Below are 17,025 nucleotides of genomic sequence, written 5' to 3' on the forward strand. Positions count from 1 at the left end.
AAACTCTCATGCAGTGTGTGTTTCATTCATACTCGAAGCCGGAGCACGCTCTCGCGCTGATATCAGGATATTCCTAATATGGACAAAAGCGTCCAGCTATGCTGTGGTGCGCACAGGAAAACAGAAACTTATGCAAACACGAAGACATTAATATACGATCACGACAATAAATTGTTCTTCAAGTCATCTCCAGCAGGTGATAAATAAAGTATGAACAATGCAGTGCTGATTGACATAGTATTTATTACAGTATAGAAACTATTCTGCATTATTATGTGATAAACAGTGTTTGTAGTATATAAACAAATCATTATTATTTGTTATTGTCCAGCATTTATAGATTTCTAAGCCAATTAAAAGCTAGAAATTAGAGAAAAAATAAAGTTGCCTATACTACCAGTCAGAAGTTTTTGAACAGTAAGCTTGTTAAGGTTTTTTTTGTTAAGGTAAAGTCCCTTCTATTCACCAAGCCTGCATTTATTTGATCCAAAGTACAGCAAAACAGTAAGATTTTGAAATATTTTTACTAGCCTATTTAAAATAGCTGTTTTATATTTGAATATATTTCAAAATGTAATTTATTGAAGATCCTGGATCTGTTTTTTCGCTCTTCTTTATTCTTTTTTTATGTATTATAGAAGTATCGGATCGGGACTCTGTATCGGCAGATACTCAAAATCAAATGACTCGGACTCGGACTCGAGGACAAAAAAACCTGATCGGGACATCCCTAATGTTATGTTCAACTTTCAAATATCAAAAATTTAAGTAACTCAAAATATTAGGCTTATTTATTTGTTTAAGAAATGTTTCGGCCATCAGCCTCAAGGTATTTGTATTTGAACATATTAGCACACGTATTTACAAGTGTTTTAGTTAATTTTAAAGGATACCCGTTATAGACATTGAAAACTGCTCCCTTCAGAAATCTCTATAAAAAATTAATCATAATAAATGGCTGCAATTAGTTATTTTGTATATAATTTTATTGTTTTAATATCCAAGTATTTCATTGGTCAAATTTTGTGGAAACCCTGTTTTATATAATTATATATTATAATATGACATAAGTATTTATATACATACACATATAAATCTATCTTCTGTAAACATTTTGGGTGAATCTTATCACAGATATCTTTCCAATTTTACAATATAGGTTAAAATGATATCAAAAAGAAAAGATGAATATCTCATGGATATTTTGATATGCATCGTCCATCCCTGCTTCGTTGAATTCTTCATTGAGATACAGATCTTGTAGCCCTTTGCACCTTGTCATAATGAATACTGGCTGCTCAAGTACAGGCCAACCTTTTTCATGTGAGCACCTAACGATATTATCCCTGATAAAAATACCCTTTAATCTGATAATGCCCCCGCTTGTGTTGACATCTGTGTGTCTTTTACAGTGGCATCGTTACATTTTCTCCTCTAGATCTCTATTCTTCCCTTGCGTATTGACCTTTAACACATATCAGACATCAGCACGGCTCAGATCGTGATGCTCAGCCTTAAGCTCTGGGCTGGTTTGACTTCTTTTGAACAGTGTGTTGTTGTTCTGTCATCAGGGTATTTTTTGGAGTTGCAGGCAGAGTATTTTTGAGGAGATGCAGAAGAGGTTCTCACAGGTAGTTCTGTTTGGTTTGCATGCGTGTGTTTATAGCATGGTGATTAATTTGATACTAACTCGCAAATGAAGATGTCAGGAAAAAATCAGCTGGTTTGAGAAGAAGCTGAGGGCTTGACATTCACAGGCAGATGGGAATTTGAGGATATCGGAAGCATCTAATGAAGATTAAATTATTTAAATCTAAATAAAATAAAAAAATATCTGGTTGTTATTGACTTATCCAAAATATCGTAAATATATAAAATAAGCTTGATGAGATTCACTCAGTAATATTTTTCCTGTAAGCTGGGAATTTGAGTATATAGTGGGAAAATTGTATTTTTAAGGTGGTTAAAGTCAACAGGAATCATCATTTTACTTTTCTTAGTAATGTAGAATATTCATGAATAAATATAGGAAGAGACTTGATTTTATGCATTGGAAATGAAAAAGGGATTGTTAAAAGTGAGCGTTACATAGCAAATTTTGTAGTCATTTGGACTGCACTCTTTATGCAACATCAATGAAGTCACCAATATCCAAGCTATAAAAGAAATCAAATTTTAAAAACAATTAGTAAAATGATAAAAAGTTTTATTTCATTTATTTTATAAAAACATATTTAAAAAGTAATTAAAAACAAAATGGTTAAAGTAAAGCACCCTTAAAACAGTCTATTCAAGTCATTCTCAGTTCTTTTCCCATTAGAGATATACTTAGAAGTGTTTTGCTTTCATCTTTCTTGGTATTCTCAGTCAGCACTTTTGGTAACATGATCGGTTTTTTAGCAGACGCTCATACAGCATATAAAAAGACAGTGGCTTTGCTTTGTAAACAGCACCTGCAATTAACCAACCACCTCCAGTCATGGAGTCGACATTATAGCCTTTATGGCATTCTGTGGCCTCTTTTAAACACTAAAGCCATAACTTCACTTTTCTGAGCTAGTTTCGCAGTTACATTTAATTGAGTGTCGCTATGTTTAATAATATGAATGTTTACAGTTTTTATTGATTTAATAAGTCAGGTTTGCTCGAGGCACGGTCATGTTTTTTGTCTTGTTTAACAATGATTCGTTCATGGTGGATTGCAGAAATCTAACCTAAGAGGCTTTGGATTATTTGAGTTCAGTGTTGAAGTATGTACATACTTCCTAGCTTACCATGTCTTCCAGGATGTTACATAACGATCAGACCAGTAGACGGTTCTCTGATGGTATTGCATGGCACAAGAAGACTATTGCACTTTGCTTGTGTCATGTCTGATGGAAGTTCTCAGCACTGGAGCTCAGCTTAAACTGATGTGTAAGTTTGTTTAAAGTAAACTCAGCATATGCGTTTGTGCATTTACAGATTGAAAGTGCAGCGGAGGAGCCTAGAGTGCTGTGTATAGTGCAGGACACCACCAATGCCAAGACCGTCAATGAGAGGCTGACGCTGAACCTTCCCGCCTCCACCACCGTCAACAAACTCTACGAGGATGTGGCTCACAAGGCTGGATATGTGAACGGCACTTTCTGCCTGGGGTGGGCCAACAGTGGCGACATGGTGAGAGTCCTTCCATAAAACAAACAAAGACTCAAAAACATGTAATTCTTCTGCTTAATATTTGTTGAAACTGTAAAACATTTATCCAGGATTATTTGATTAATAGAAGGTCCAAAAGAACAGCATTTATTAAAAAATGTTAATCTTTTGTAACATTATAAATGTCTTTACTGTCACTTGCTGAAAAAAAGTAGCGATTTCTTAAAAATATCTTACTGAGCTATTTAATAGTAATATAATTATACACTGAATGTTTTGGTGTAGGATTTACTAGTAAATTTCACAAGGAATTACAAAGTAATTCAAAAAAATAAAAAAATCTGAATTAAATGTAAAATTTTGAAACAGATATGCAGAAAGAATAGTTTTTTGGTGAAACAATCCAATCCAAACTTCTCCCATGTAGTAATAATGAATGAATATGCTCTGCTTATGAGTTAATTATTCACATATACTAGAGGTTTGTATTAGTGCTGTCAAAATGGTTGAAAAACTAAATTTGAATTTTGTACTTAAATATTATCGATATTGAAATTATATTCGAATTTACAAGCCATAATTTCAGTTGGGGGGAAAAAGCTTTTGGCTTCTCTCCTGAGGCCACAAGAGGGCACATTGCGCAAAATATTACTAATGAATGTCTTCAAAGCAATAAAATAACACAACGATATTTGAAAAAGTGCATAATGTTAATAATCCATATACAATTCATTAATTTGCTTGATTAGAAACAAAACCGCATCATGTATGTATATTTAAAAACATGAGATGCAGTGGGATAGGGATAGGGTTGGACCGATAGACGATGCCCACAGACCCCCCCCCATTGACTGCACGATCGTTTTTTGGTTTTACTATCACTTTCGACACTATGGAGCAGCAGTACTTACCACACATTTTACAAGATTATATGTTTGTCAGTGGTACTAAGGATCTGCAAATCATTCCCCATTGTTCTCAGTCATCTCTCATTAAGTGGGTCGCACACCGGATGAGAAGCGCCACGTCACGTTACGCCACATCCTAAAATGAGTGTATGCACACCGGTGGCGCCATTCTGCATCTGTCCACGTCACCCAGCTATGACTCAGGATGCTGTTCAAATTCCTGCCACCCCACAGAGTGCCATCTGCATACCGTATTTTCCGGACTATAAGTCGCACTTTTTTTTCATAGTTTGGCTGGTCCTGCGACTTATAGTCAGCTGCGACTTATTTATCAAAATTTATTTGACATGAAACGAGAAATTAATCAAGAGTAAACATTACATCTACAGCCATCTACAGCCGCGAGAGGGCACTCTATGCTGCTCAGTGCTCCCGTAGCATACCACTGAAAATAGAGAGAGCCCTCTCGCAGCTGTAGACGGTAATGTTTTCTCTTGATTAATTTCTTGGTGCTAAATAAATGCGACTTATAGTCCAGTGCGACTTATATGTTTTTTTCCTCGTCATGATGTATTTTTGGACTGATGCGACTTATAGTACGAAAAATACAGTAGTTTTATAAGCTGGAAATTGAGCTTGTGTGTATAGAATGTGAGCGTCCGGTGTGCGATACCTCGAGATGTCCTAGACGCGGCGCAGCGCTTCTCATCCGGTGTGCGACCGTCTTTACACAGTGTCTACACCGGACGCGAAAGTTGTCATGTGGCGCCGAGCCGCATCGGCTAAAGTCTTTCTAATTTTGTGTCAGCACTTGTTAAACAGAACGCAGCAGCTGTTTACTGTCAGAGATTTGTGCTGTCATGCCGCGCCACATCCAGTGTAGACCGCATCACTGATTATACTGAGTTCTATAGACTGATCTATATATAATGAATCTCTATTATGGATCAGTGGTTCTATAGTATTTTGTCATGCCGCACCGCTCGCATCCAGTGTATACACGGTTTTAGGAATTGTTAGTTGTATTCCCTTATAAGGATTCACGCTTCGGGGCACACCTCCCCCAATCCCCCTGTCGATGTCATCGTCCATCGCAATGTTTCACTGTAGACATCGTCCGGTGCCAAATTTGAAGACATCGCCCAACTCTAATGGGGGAAACCGCCATTAAGTCTCAAACCTGCTTTTGAAAGTTTAACTTGCATTAATTTTACATGGCTTTCTAAACGTGCAGCTCTCTTGTGCGAGACCAGTGTTGGGTGTAACGTGCTACTAAGTAACTTTCTTTCCAGTGTCTGAGCTTGAAGTGTCAAATTTTAAATGAACAAATTCAAATCAAAAATGAATATTCTCTGATTATGTATAATCCGTATGAAACTGAAGCGAGGTACAGACTTTCCCGTATCTGAAAGCTTGCAGTGTCTACTTTTAAATGAATGAATTCAAATCGAAAACAAATATTCTCTGATTATGTAATCCGTATGAAACTAAAGAGAGGCACAGTCTTTCCCGTATCTGAACTCATTATATGCAGTCACCTGCGCGCTAACACCCTCATCTAGATGCAAAAATTAGAGATATAAATAATCAAGATTAGTCTAATTTTAATAATTTTTGAAAGAAGACCTGCTATGAGGAATTTACCTCAGAAGAATATTGCGATCTGACACGACTTTATTCAGCAGAGAAGATCATTTCCATAATTTATTCTTACCCACATTAGTTAACATGTTATTTTTTACATAAACCTGTAAGGATTTTACTAGTTGGGCTTTTCCTGAACATCATGCCAAACTGAAATGTATTGTTTAACTTTTCTTGAGCTTTTTTGTTATTCAGATATGTTGTTGTTCAGAGTATTTCTATTTGTTAACCAAAGAAGGTTAAATTATTTTAGAAAAATGTTTAAGTATTACTGTTGTTTTAAAGCTTAAAGGCAAACTATTCTATGTTTGACTCAAATTAAAAGAATAAAGAGTTTGATATCTATTAAGGTTTATAGGGATTTTAAGATAAGCCTAATAAGCGATTTGAATAATTAAGTTACTTATTGAGTAACTAAGTTACTTTTCAGACTGAGTAATTAGTAATTTAAATACATTTATGATGTAACTAGTAATAGTAATTAATTACTTTTTGAAAGTAACTTAGCCAACACTGTGCGTGGCGTGAGTGCAATGCTGATCGATGTCCTTCTAGATTCGAAGATGCGATAAATATGCATTCGGCTTGTGTGAATGGCTTGGTTTCAGTTTTGATGAAAACAACAACATCTTGACATTGATGTTCTCTTTTTCCCCAATATTTTGAATGAACAACGTAGCAGCGCTGCATCTACTGGGTTCAATTGGATAAGCTATGAAAAACATTAAAATGCAACGACACTTAACATCGTCATTGTTTCTTGTGTACCATTGGTAAGGCAGATGCACACCTAAAATCTTTATTTTAAATTCTACAAATATTCGAAATTAGAATTTGTTTGTATCGTGTAGTGTACAGTCGTGGCCAAAAGTTTTGAGAATTACATAAATATTGGAAATTGGAAAAGTTGCTGCTTAAGTTTTTATAATAGCAATTTGCATATACTCCAGAATGTTATGAAGAGTGATCAGATGAATTGCATAGTCCTTCTTTGCCATGAAAATTAACTTAATCCCAAAAAAACCTTTCCACTGCATTTCATTGCTGTCATTAAAGGACCTGCTGAGATCATTTCAGTAATCGTCTTGTTAACTCAGGTGAGAATGTTGACGAGCACAATACTGGAGATCATTATGTCAGGCTGATTGGGTTAGAATGGCAGACTTGACATGTTAAAAGGAGGGTGATGCTTGAAATCATTGTTCTTCCATTGTTAACCATGGTGACCTGCAAAGAAACGCGTGCAGCCATCATTGTGTTGCATAAAAATGGCTTCACAGGCAAGGATATTGTGGCTACCTAAATGCACCTAAATCAACAATTTATAGGATCATCAAGAACTTCAAGGAGAGGGGTTCAATTCTTGTAAAGAAGGCTTCAGGGCGTACAAGAAAGTCCAGCAAGCGCCAGGATCGTCTCCTAAAGAGGATTCAGCTGCGGGATCGGAGTGCCACCAGTGCAGAGCTTGCTCAGGAATGGCAGCAGGCAGGTGTGAGCGCATCTGCACGCACAGTGAGGCCAAGACTTTTGGAAGATGGCCTGGTGTCAAGAAGGGCAGCAAAGAAGCCACTTCTCTCCAAAAACATCATCAGGGACAGATTGATCTTCTGCAGAAAGTATAGTGAATGGACTGCTGAGGACTGGGGCTAAGTCATATTCTCTGATGAAGCCCCTTTCCGATTGTTTGGGGCATCTGGAAAAAGGCTTGTCCGGAGAAGAAAAGGTGAGTGCTATCATCAGACTTGTGTCATGCCAACAGTAAAGCATCCTGACACCATTCATGTGTGGGGTTGCTTCTCATCCAAGGGAGTGGGCTCACTCACAATTCTGGCCAAAAACACAGCCATGAATAAAGAATGGTACCAAAACACCCTCCAACAGCAACTTCTTCCAACAATCCAACAACAGTTTGGTGAAGAACAATGCATTTTCCAGCACGATGGAGCACCGTGCCATAAGGCAAAAGTGATAACTAAGTGGCTCGGGGACCAGAATGTTGAAATTTTGGGTCCATGGCCTGGAAACTCCCCAGATCTTAATCCCATTGAGAACTTGTGGTCAATCCTCAAGAGGCGGGTGGACAAACAAAAACCCACCAATTCTGACAAACTCCAAGAAGTGATTATGAAAGAATGGGTTGCTATCAGTCAGGATTTGGCCCAGAAGTTGATAGAGAGCATGCCCAGTCGAATTGCAGAGGTCCTGAAAAAGAAGGGCCAACACTGCAAATACTGACTCTTTGCATAAATGTCATGTAATTGTCGATAAAAGCCTTTGAAACGTATGAAGTGCTTGTAATTATATTTCAGTACATCACAGAAACAACTGAAACAAAGATCTAAAAGCAGTTTAGCAGCAAACTTTTTGAAAACTAATATTTATGTAATTCTCACAACTTTTGGCCACGACTGTACTAGAGGTCTGCATGGATATTTGTATCTTAACCCAACCAGTACTGTCAAATGTAAGACCAAACCCAACCTGAAATTGCTCCCAATAGCTTGTTGGGTTCTGGTTTCTTAAGGATGGAGTACACTAAATGACTTTTAAATGTGGAGACTGACGTTTTGCAACTAGTGTCGACTCATCCATACTGCAAATTCATAGTGTGCTCCTGCCATTAATATATATGCTTTAATATATGTTAATAATTTTTTTTATTAAATCTAAACATGAGCGTAATGCAAACCTGAAATTACACAGAACGCGTCAGAGCTTGTTTTTACCAAATCTCTGCAGTGCTATGATTAGATGGAGCTGTGTCATGGAGTGTCATGCTCCATTCTCTCTCTAATTGTGTGCTTATCCCAGCACTGACCCAGCACAGAGCCTGTAGCTGCAGGTAATTCTCAGAGTAAGTAAGTGGATTAGGGCCTGTTTGTGCCGTTACCCACGCTACTCTCCCCACCAGTGGAACATTAGCACGTCCAAACCTGTGGCTAAATTTCTAGTACATGTTGTCCCTCAGGTAGCACAGCCATTTCTTCCACACTAACTGAATCCTGGGACGAGATGTGGGTAATCTGCAGCACATCAGGTTGATTATTTTCTCTCTGAAGGTTTTTTTTTGCAGTATTTCTGCATGTTTAGACTTGCACTTTGGGTTGTGTTCCAGACAACATCTTGTCTGACTTGTTATTTGTTGTTCTGATTGTTTTACAATACCTCTCACTCTTCATCCTTGCTTATCTCTCTTTTTCCCCCTCTGTCTCAAATCTGCACCTGAAGGCTCCTCTGGACCAGGCCAGTGAGATGTCCCTGGTGTTGTCTGGTTTTGAGGCGGGGAAAAGAAATTTTCTGCAGCTTACGGACAAGGATGGGGAGCAGCCTCAGATCGCTTCAGTGAGTCATCATATCAGCAGTTTAACTGGGTTAAAACACACACACACACACACACACACACACACACACACACACACACACACACACACACACACACACACACACACACACATTTGTTCTATCTATTTGATGTTCTTTTGGTATGAGATCTTAATTTTGTCAGGCATGGTATAAAACTAGATACTGAGCATTGCATGTTTAGCATTATTCATGTCTAACTCTTACAGGATGAATCTGGCACTGCAGACAGCAGCGGTCTTGATGACAGCTCTCAGGATCGCTTCATCGGACCCTTACCGCGGGACGGGACTGTGGGTTGCAGCAGTGACTACAGCAGCCCCAGTTACTCGTACTCCTCCATACTTAACAAATCAGACACAGGTAGCCCTCCTTTAACATGCATTGGTCAAGAAGAACATGCCAACTTTGCCACATAGATTTATTTGTCTTGTAACCTCTGCTTTCAAGGTTATGTTGGTTTGGTCAACCAAGCAATGACTTGTTACCTGAACAGCCTCCTGCAGACCTTGTTCATGACCCCTGAGTTCAGGAATGCACTCTACAAGTAAGTAGTCTGTCAAGTTCAGTGGGATATCTAGTTTATATGAACTAGATTCAAGCAACACACCACCATATAGCAGAGTTCCTGCAACCATTGATGCAGAAATAGTTTTGAACTCCAACTGTGTTTTTAATGTTTCTGCACCAGTTGGGAGTTTGAGGACTCTGAGGAGGATCCGGTCAACAGTATCCCATACCAGCTCCAGAGGCTGTTTGTGCTTCTGCAGACCAGTAAGAAGCGCGCCATCGAGACCACAGACGTGACCCGCAGCTTCGGCTGGGACAGCAGTGAGGGTACAAGGCTTCACTTAATGTCCCTTTGGGAAACTTTACCCACATTAACACTGCTGTTATCAGATAGCTGTAGGAGTCTTGGTTACTGTAAAACTCTTAACCTTGTTTGTCTTGCAGCCTGGCAGCAGCATGACGTCCAGGAGCTTTGTAGAGTCATGTTTGATGCGCTAGAGCAGAAGTGGAAACAGACAGAGCAGGTATGTGATGCAAGCCCCGCCTCCTCATCAGATGATGATCAAAATCCAATGAGTTCTCTAGACTAGGACAAAAGACCCAGTGTTGATTCAAATAAAAAGTGTAAGGCAGTTCCAAGCTTTTTCTGCTGTGTAAACAGCAGCTGCGTCTGGACTGGTGGGTTTTACCCATTTAGTGTGGGTTAGGTCAGGAGCCACGCACTGAATTCTGCAGAATTCTTCACAGGTTTACATGTTTCTACACTCAGCTCATTGTTCTCTTCTAAGCCGGGTGCTGTAAGACTTTAAACCTCTATTTGTGTTAGTAAGATGTCAAAACATGTCTTAACCTCTTTTTTGGGGTTTGGGTTAATAGCGGGGTCCAAAATTATTAAGGCGTGATTTCTAAGAACTATCAACGATGAAAGTTGACAGTGTTGTCACCTCACTGTGGCGAGTGGGGCGGGGCCGAGGGACGTGGGAACAAGGAGTGAGGCCGGCAATGATTGGGCAAATCAGTGGCACCTGCGGCCCACCGCCGGTCTCGAGTCCCATGTAGGAGATGGAGGGATATAAAACTGGAGCGACGACAGTGAAGGACGAGAGAGGACCAGGCCTGGGCTTTTAGTTGTGTTTTGGGTTTTATATCCTTCCATCTCCTACGTGGGACTCGAGACCGGCGGTGGGCCGCAGGTGCCACTGATTTGCCCAATCATTGCCAGCCTCACTCCTTGTTCACACATCCCTCGGCCCCGCCCCACTCGCCACACTCACATCGCCTGCATCTGGGCCAAAAAAAATTCAACACTGCAGAGACTAAAAGCCAATAGTAAACTGGCCTGTGTAAGAGGAAATAACACTCCGTTCCACCAGGTGGCAGTATTCTGTATTTGATCAAAACTAAGGCTGCATCTGAAAACTGAAAAAATGCTGCCTTCGGAGGACGCATTCCAAGGTAGGAAGGCATCAAGGCACGTCCGAATTCAATGTTAGCTTCATTTCCTGTCTCCTTAGATGCCTTCATCTGGCCGGTTTTTGAAGGCAGCATAGATGTTTCCTTCGCTGCCTTTGATATCCCACAATCCTGTGCATTCCATTCCGTGATGGTTGAGCCAAAAAATAAAGATGGCATCTGAAAGTTGCGGTCGGTGGTCAGTTTGTGTGTAAATGTATGTTTTTGATCAACGTTTCCACTTTTGATGTCATTTCTAGTGAGAAATTAATATTGCAGTAATAAAATATCCATTTAGCTATCACCAAAGCTCTTTATATTTTGCTGTAGATCATTAAACCATTACTCTGCCTTGGAAGCCTGTCCAAAATCAGTTTCATGAGGTGCCTTCGTGCAAAAACGCTCCCTGCAAAGTCATTGGCTGATGCGGCAGCAAGTCACCTGCCTAAGATTTCGGATGCAGCCTAAGACTGCAGATATGCAAACTGTAAACAAGCAGCACACAAAGTTTTGTCATTAATGTCATCTGCTGTCATTAATGCACATCACATACCAAAGACAGTATGAAATTCAGTTTCACTTTTCACCCAACTTATGCTAATAGTATCATCTATAATAAGAAAAAAATCAGTTAATTAGAAAATTAGTTGCAACTGTACGTTTCATTCTGAATGTGTGGGTGTTTACTGAACAGTTTTGTGATACATGGTGTATGTAAAGTGTTTTGATGTACTGTCTTTTGTTTTTCCAGGCTGACCTGATCAACCAGCTTTACCAGGGCAAACTGAAGGACTATGTGCGCTGTTTGGAGTGTGGCTATGAGAGCTGGAGGATTGACACATACTTGGACATCCCTCTGGTCATCAGGCCCTTCGGGGCTAGCCAGGCTTTTGGCAGCGTGGTGCGTCCAGCTGACACTTTGATGCTTTTTTTGTAGCTGTTGCAGTATAGCTGATTAGCAGATGCAGAATTAAATTGTAAAGGAATTGTAAATTGTAGTTGTTTCATATGGCAACAAAATTTTCAGTTCATTGATTTTATTACTGCTTGAAATGGAAATATGATCATTGCAATATGCTAAGAGCTACTAATGTACATTGGTCTTAAAAAACAAACAAACAAACATAGATTTCATGACTAGTCCGAATACATTTGTATATATTGTCATCTATCAGTTTTTTAAATATTTTTTATTTTTATTTTTTTTTTTAGAAATCTTGGTATCTAAACTTATTTTCAGTTTGTTGCCAAAGTAATTTAATTAACAATTAGATTTTTGATCAGTTTGTTCATCTAATATTTAGATTTTTTTATTTTAATCAATGAAAACAATGTTTCATAGTTTTAGTCTTAGTCAATAATGACAGCACTGGTACAAAAAGTCAAATGTCCAAATGACAGTGGAGCAAAAATAAACAGCAGTCTGAAACAAGTGTCTAAATAGTTCTTTAGGAGCAACCTCTCTGACTTTTTGAGTGACATGTTTGTCCTCATTGTCCACTGATTTTATGTCGAACAGGAAGAAGCCCTGCAAGCTTTCATCCAGCCTGAGACTCTCGACGGTCCCAACCAATACTTCTGTGAGCGCTGCAAAAAGAAATGTGACGCCCGCAAGGTGATTCAGATCACAGATGACGATTGTGAAGTCCTGCATGTCCAACATTTCAGTTTCTGATACAGTGTTTTTTGTCTCCAGGGTCTGAGATTCCTCCATTTCCCATACCTGCTGACTCTGCAGCTGAAACGCTTCGACTTTGATTACACCACTATGCACCGCATTAAACTCAATGACCGCATGACCTTCCCAGAGGAGCTGGACATGAGCCCCTTCATCGACGTTGAGGATGAGGTGAGACTCCGCTTTATGCTCTCTTTTTTAAGGGCGCATATCCTTATAGAGTCCATTATTAATGAACTCATGATCTCAACTATCCTTTTTACAACTAGTGTTAACATCCCATGTGCATCTGTAGTGACCATTTGTGATTAGTTTTCATGAAGGAGTTAGTTTCTGATTTTGTGAACAGGCCTATGTGATAACATGGTTGAAAATGTGCATTTGAGTTTTATGAAAACGCTGCTGCACCTTTTATAGCTTTTAAGGCTTATTTATATAAGCTGTTTGGTTGGTTATATCATTGAGTTGTAAAGACCAGCTTCTGTTCTTTGATAATGTCAATGTTCTTTGCTCTCTCTCTGTACAATGAAAGTGTTATAAGTAGTCTAATTTACAATGTTTTTATTCATATTAACTTTCAATGTTAAATTCACATTAAATATCAAATATAAATATTCTAAAATATTTTAACGGTTTCCTTTCTACATTCGGTTCAACAACATTGTTAAAACACATGTATCATTCAATGGAACTGTGCATATTAGACACAAGTGTCTTATCATTTATTATAAAATATAGCATTACATCACTTTGTTGTTCGCGACAAACAGTTGTTCTGCCATGGTACATTACAAGTCCTTGTGGAGATTGAAAGAATGCCATCGTCTTCTGTTCCGTTGTCATCTCTTTTTTTTAAAGTTTTAAATAAATTAATTCTTTTTGTATTTATTTGCCGCCGTCATGGCTGATGCTTCTCCGACAAGCTACTGCAAAGGCTGTGGTCTGCGGGTTACTCAAGCAACATGCCCATGGACACTGCAGACTAGCGGTTTGCATGTGTACTGCACATCAGACGCAGAAGTATAGATCAGCCTTTATATTTCTGCTTCGTCCATGTAATAAATATGCAGCTTTTAACTGCTCAGAGAATGTTGTCTTTAAGATGAACGGTAAGATGAATGGAGCGCGAGCGCAATCCTGTGACAGTCGCAGGCGGTAAATAGTGGAGCGCTTGAAGGAGATATTCGAGGCATGAACACTGTTCAAGGTCTCCATTAATTCATGCTTGTAGTAGTTTAATGTGTATATATTTTGAAAGCACTGAATCGCAATAGAAATCGTGATTCATTCGATTCTTAGCATTTTAAATCGATTGCTGCCCGAGATCGGCGATTCACAAAAAAAAAATCATATTTCTAGATCCATGCATTGCATCGTCAAGGTGAATCATTCGTTTCATTTTAATACAAGTAGTCCAACACCGCCCCCTAGGGAATTAAAACTCCATACCTGACGGGCTTTAGGACCCAGAGGAGGCTGCCGCTGTTGCACTAATCGTTGAATCTATTGCACAGTCTGATCTTGCATTCTCAATTTGAATGCAGCGATCAAAAACAGTGAATCACAATTCAGTGCAAAAATTTGCTTCAAGAATGACCACAAAGCACACATAAGCACATGTGAGTTATACGTCTTATCGGCAAGACATATCGGCATAATTATACATATTGGGGCGATGACAGTGTTTACATTAAAAGCCATTATAGGCCAATTCTGATATCATTCCGATAATATTATGCATCCCAAATATATACTATAGCAAATCTCTGCCTTGCATTTAATATTAAGGAAATGTAACTGTTATCACCCTGCTCTGTATGTAAAGTTGGATATTTAAGTATGCATAGCTTTATTTGAATATATACTCATGGTGGGATGTAGTAAATAGCATATCTCAACTGCTTGATTACTTGTATCATCACAAAATGTCATCTATATTATCATTCAGCTAAATCACATTAAATGGCATTTTTAAGAATGATTGTCAAGAATAAATAGTTCTGTTCTTTTGCACTCTGCCATTACTTTTATGAATGCCCTTTAATACACATGTTTAATAGTCGTCTTATTCAGTGTTTGCTTAAACCAGTAGGTTACCACTAGTGGATTTGGTAAGTGTGTAGTTTTGAACATAACACATCATTTGATGCATTAATTGCATGTTTTGACTCTGCAGAAATCACCTCAGACAGAGAGCTGCACTGACAGTGGGGCGGAGAATGAAGGAAGCTGCCACAGTGACCAGATGAGCAATGATTTCTCTACGGATGATGCTGTTGACGAGGGCATCTGTCTGGATAACACCAGCAGCGCAGAGCGGGCACTCAAACCAAAGGTCACCTCATGCCCTTTCTGAACCCTAATGCTGAAGTGCTGTGTTGTCTCTGTAGAAGATGAATGACAAACATGCTTTTTCTTGTCTCCCTTGTAGAGCTCATTGACCTTTGAACTCTTCTCGGTCATGGTGCATTCTGGGAGTGCTGCAGGTGGGCACTACTACGCCTGCATTAAGTCCTTCAGTGACAGCCAGTGGTACAGCTTCAATGACCAGCACGTCAGCAAGGTCAGCCAGCTAGCATCACTCCTAGAGGAATATTTCACTCCAAAATAAAAAATACTGGGTCTCATTCACTAATAATCGTGTGGATTTTTCATTATATGGGGTGTAACGGTACATAAACATGTTCGGTATGCACTTCAGTTTTAACTTCACAGTTTCGTATGGTTTTGGTACAGCAGGGAGTAAAAAACTTTTTATTTAGGCCATCCTTAAAAATATTCTTGTTTGCCGTAACCCGACCGACCCTGTCAATTTAGCACAGACTCAAATTTTAAATTTTTTTTGCTTTTAGTCCGACCGACTTGCCGATTGTAAATTTGCGTTAAGACCGACCAATTATTTTTTTACTCTTCAAACAACTAATACAAACGCAATAAAATACTATTAATTATATTTAAGTATTGTAAATATATAAATTGCCTTGGCCTACATACAAATGAAGGCTATCTTCTTTAATAAATAAAAAACCCCTTGACGTCATCTGTGTTTACACGGATGTCACACTATGGCCTGTGCGTTCGCTTCGTCTCATTCACTGTCAGAGTCAACGGTTCGCGCTTGGTAATGATGGCTGCGGCTGCAGTAAACTAAATGTTCGCGGTCACTGTTCAAAGTCATACGGGTTCGGGCATCATAATACATCTAAAAAAATTCATTAAAACAGCTCGACACCGCTTTAACTTGGCACGAAATTCTGGAAAAACTGTGCCCAGATCTTTTCCCATCCCTTCTCCTCTCTAGTCTAAAACCGTGACCGTGTCGACAGTCACTTTATGTTCGAAAATCTATTGCACGAATCAAGCACGAATCAACCAACACAAGTTTCGAAAACGAAAATAAGAAAATGATTTTAACGACCTTTTTTTTTTGTTTTGTTTTTGTTTTTTGAACAGGCGTCACACAGCAACTGCAGCTTCGGACACACACGCATAACAGGAAATAATACTTCTGCACAATGTTTCTCTTTTTACAACAGAAATGTGAATTCAGCCGGTATTCAGTCTCATACAGTTTCGGGCTTGAATCGCCTAGGGCTGTCAAAATAGCAGAAAAAATAAATTCTAATTTTTTACTTAAATATGATCAAAATTCGAATTGTATTCGAATTTTAAATGCATAATTTCAGTTAGGGTGAAGAAAAGCTTTTTGCTTCTCTTCTGAGGCCTCAAGATAGCGCATCGAGCAAAATATTACTGCACATTTATTCAAAGCATTAGAATACATGACTGTGAAAAAAACATAATATTTAAAATAATGTTTATGAACCAATTATTATTAAGTTGCTTAAAGAACTATAAACAAAACGGCATCATGTATGCATGCATTGTTAAATAAATAAAAAGGGCGGAAAACCAGTCACACAGGATACATTTTTTCATTTAAAAACATGAGATGCAGTGGGATGGGGAACAAAAACCCAACATAAAGTCTCGAGATATTTTTAGAAAATTAAATTAATACATAAATTTGTCTTTCTAAACATGCGGCTCTCTTGTGAAAGACGCGAGTCCAACGGTGTCCCTCTAGAAAATGCGCGAAATATTCGTTCTGTGTGAACGGCTTGGTTTCACTTTTGATGTAAACAAGATCTTCTCCACATTTGACGTTTTTTTTTTTTTTTTTTTTTTTAAGTGGCTTCAACTGGATAGGCTAACATAACCTTATAATGCAATGGCACATACATCGTCATCGCATCTCGTGAGCGTACACGAGGTGAAAGATGAGAAAGCAGATACAGCGTGTCGAGCTCGTCCGCCTTTGAAAGTTGTGTAGAC

The 17,025-nt window shown here is 38.7% G+C and overlaps 1 protein-coding gene across 2 annotated transcripts in view; it reads left to right on the forward strand.

The window, feature by feature from the left end:
- usp47 (ubiquitin specific peptidase 47) overlaps positions 1-17,025 on the forward strand; it is a 41,427-nt gene that overhangs the window by 6,701 nt on the left and 17,701 nt on the right. The window contains exons 2-13 of one of the 2 annotated variants that reach the window (XM_059537738.1): positions 1,572-1,631; positions 2,965-3,159; positions 8,919-9,032; positions 9,260-9,413; positions 9,501-9,597; positions 9,742-9,887; positions 10,005-10,084; positions 11,764-11,913; positions 12,532-12,627; positions 12,709-12,861; positions 14,867-15,025; positions 15,122-15,253. In XM_059537738.1, coding sequence (XP_059393721.1) covers positions 1,572-1,631; positions 2,965-3,159; positions 8,919-9,032; positions 9,260-9,413; positions 9,501-9,597; positions 9,742-9,887; positions 10,005-10,084; positions 11,764-11,913; positions 12,532-12,627; positions 12,709-12,861; positions 14,867-15,025; positions 15,122-15,253 — 1,536 coding nt within the window. The remainder of the gene's footprint in view (positions 1-1,571; positions 1,632-2,964; positions 3,160-8,918; positions 9,033-9,259; positions 9,414-9,500; positions 9,598-9,741; positions 9,888-10,004; positions 10,085-11,763; positions 11,914-12,531; positions 12,628-12,708; positions 12,862-14,866; positions 15,026-15,121; positions 15,254-17,025) is intronic. The other variant, XM_059537746.1, reaches the window with a different exon arrangement.

This window comes from Carassius carassius, chromosome 3 (genome assembly GCF_963082965.1).
Source record: "Carassius carassius chromosome 3, fCarCar2.1, whole genome shotgun sequence".
In the NCBI taxonomy this organism is placed as follows: Eukaryota; Metazoa; Chordata; class Actinopteri; order Cypriniformes; family Cyprinidae; genus Carassius; species Carassius carassius.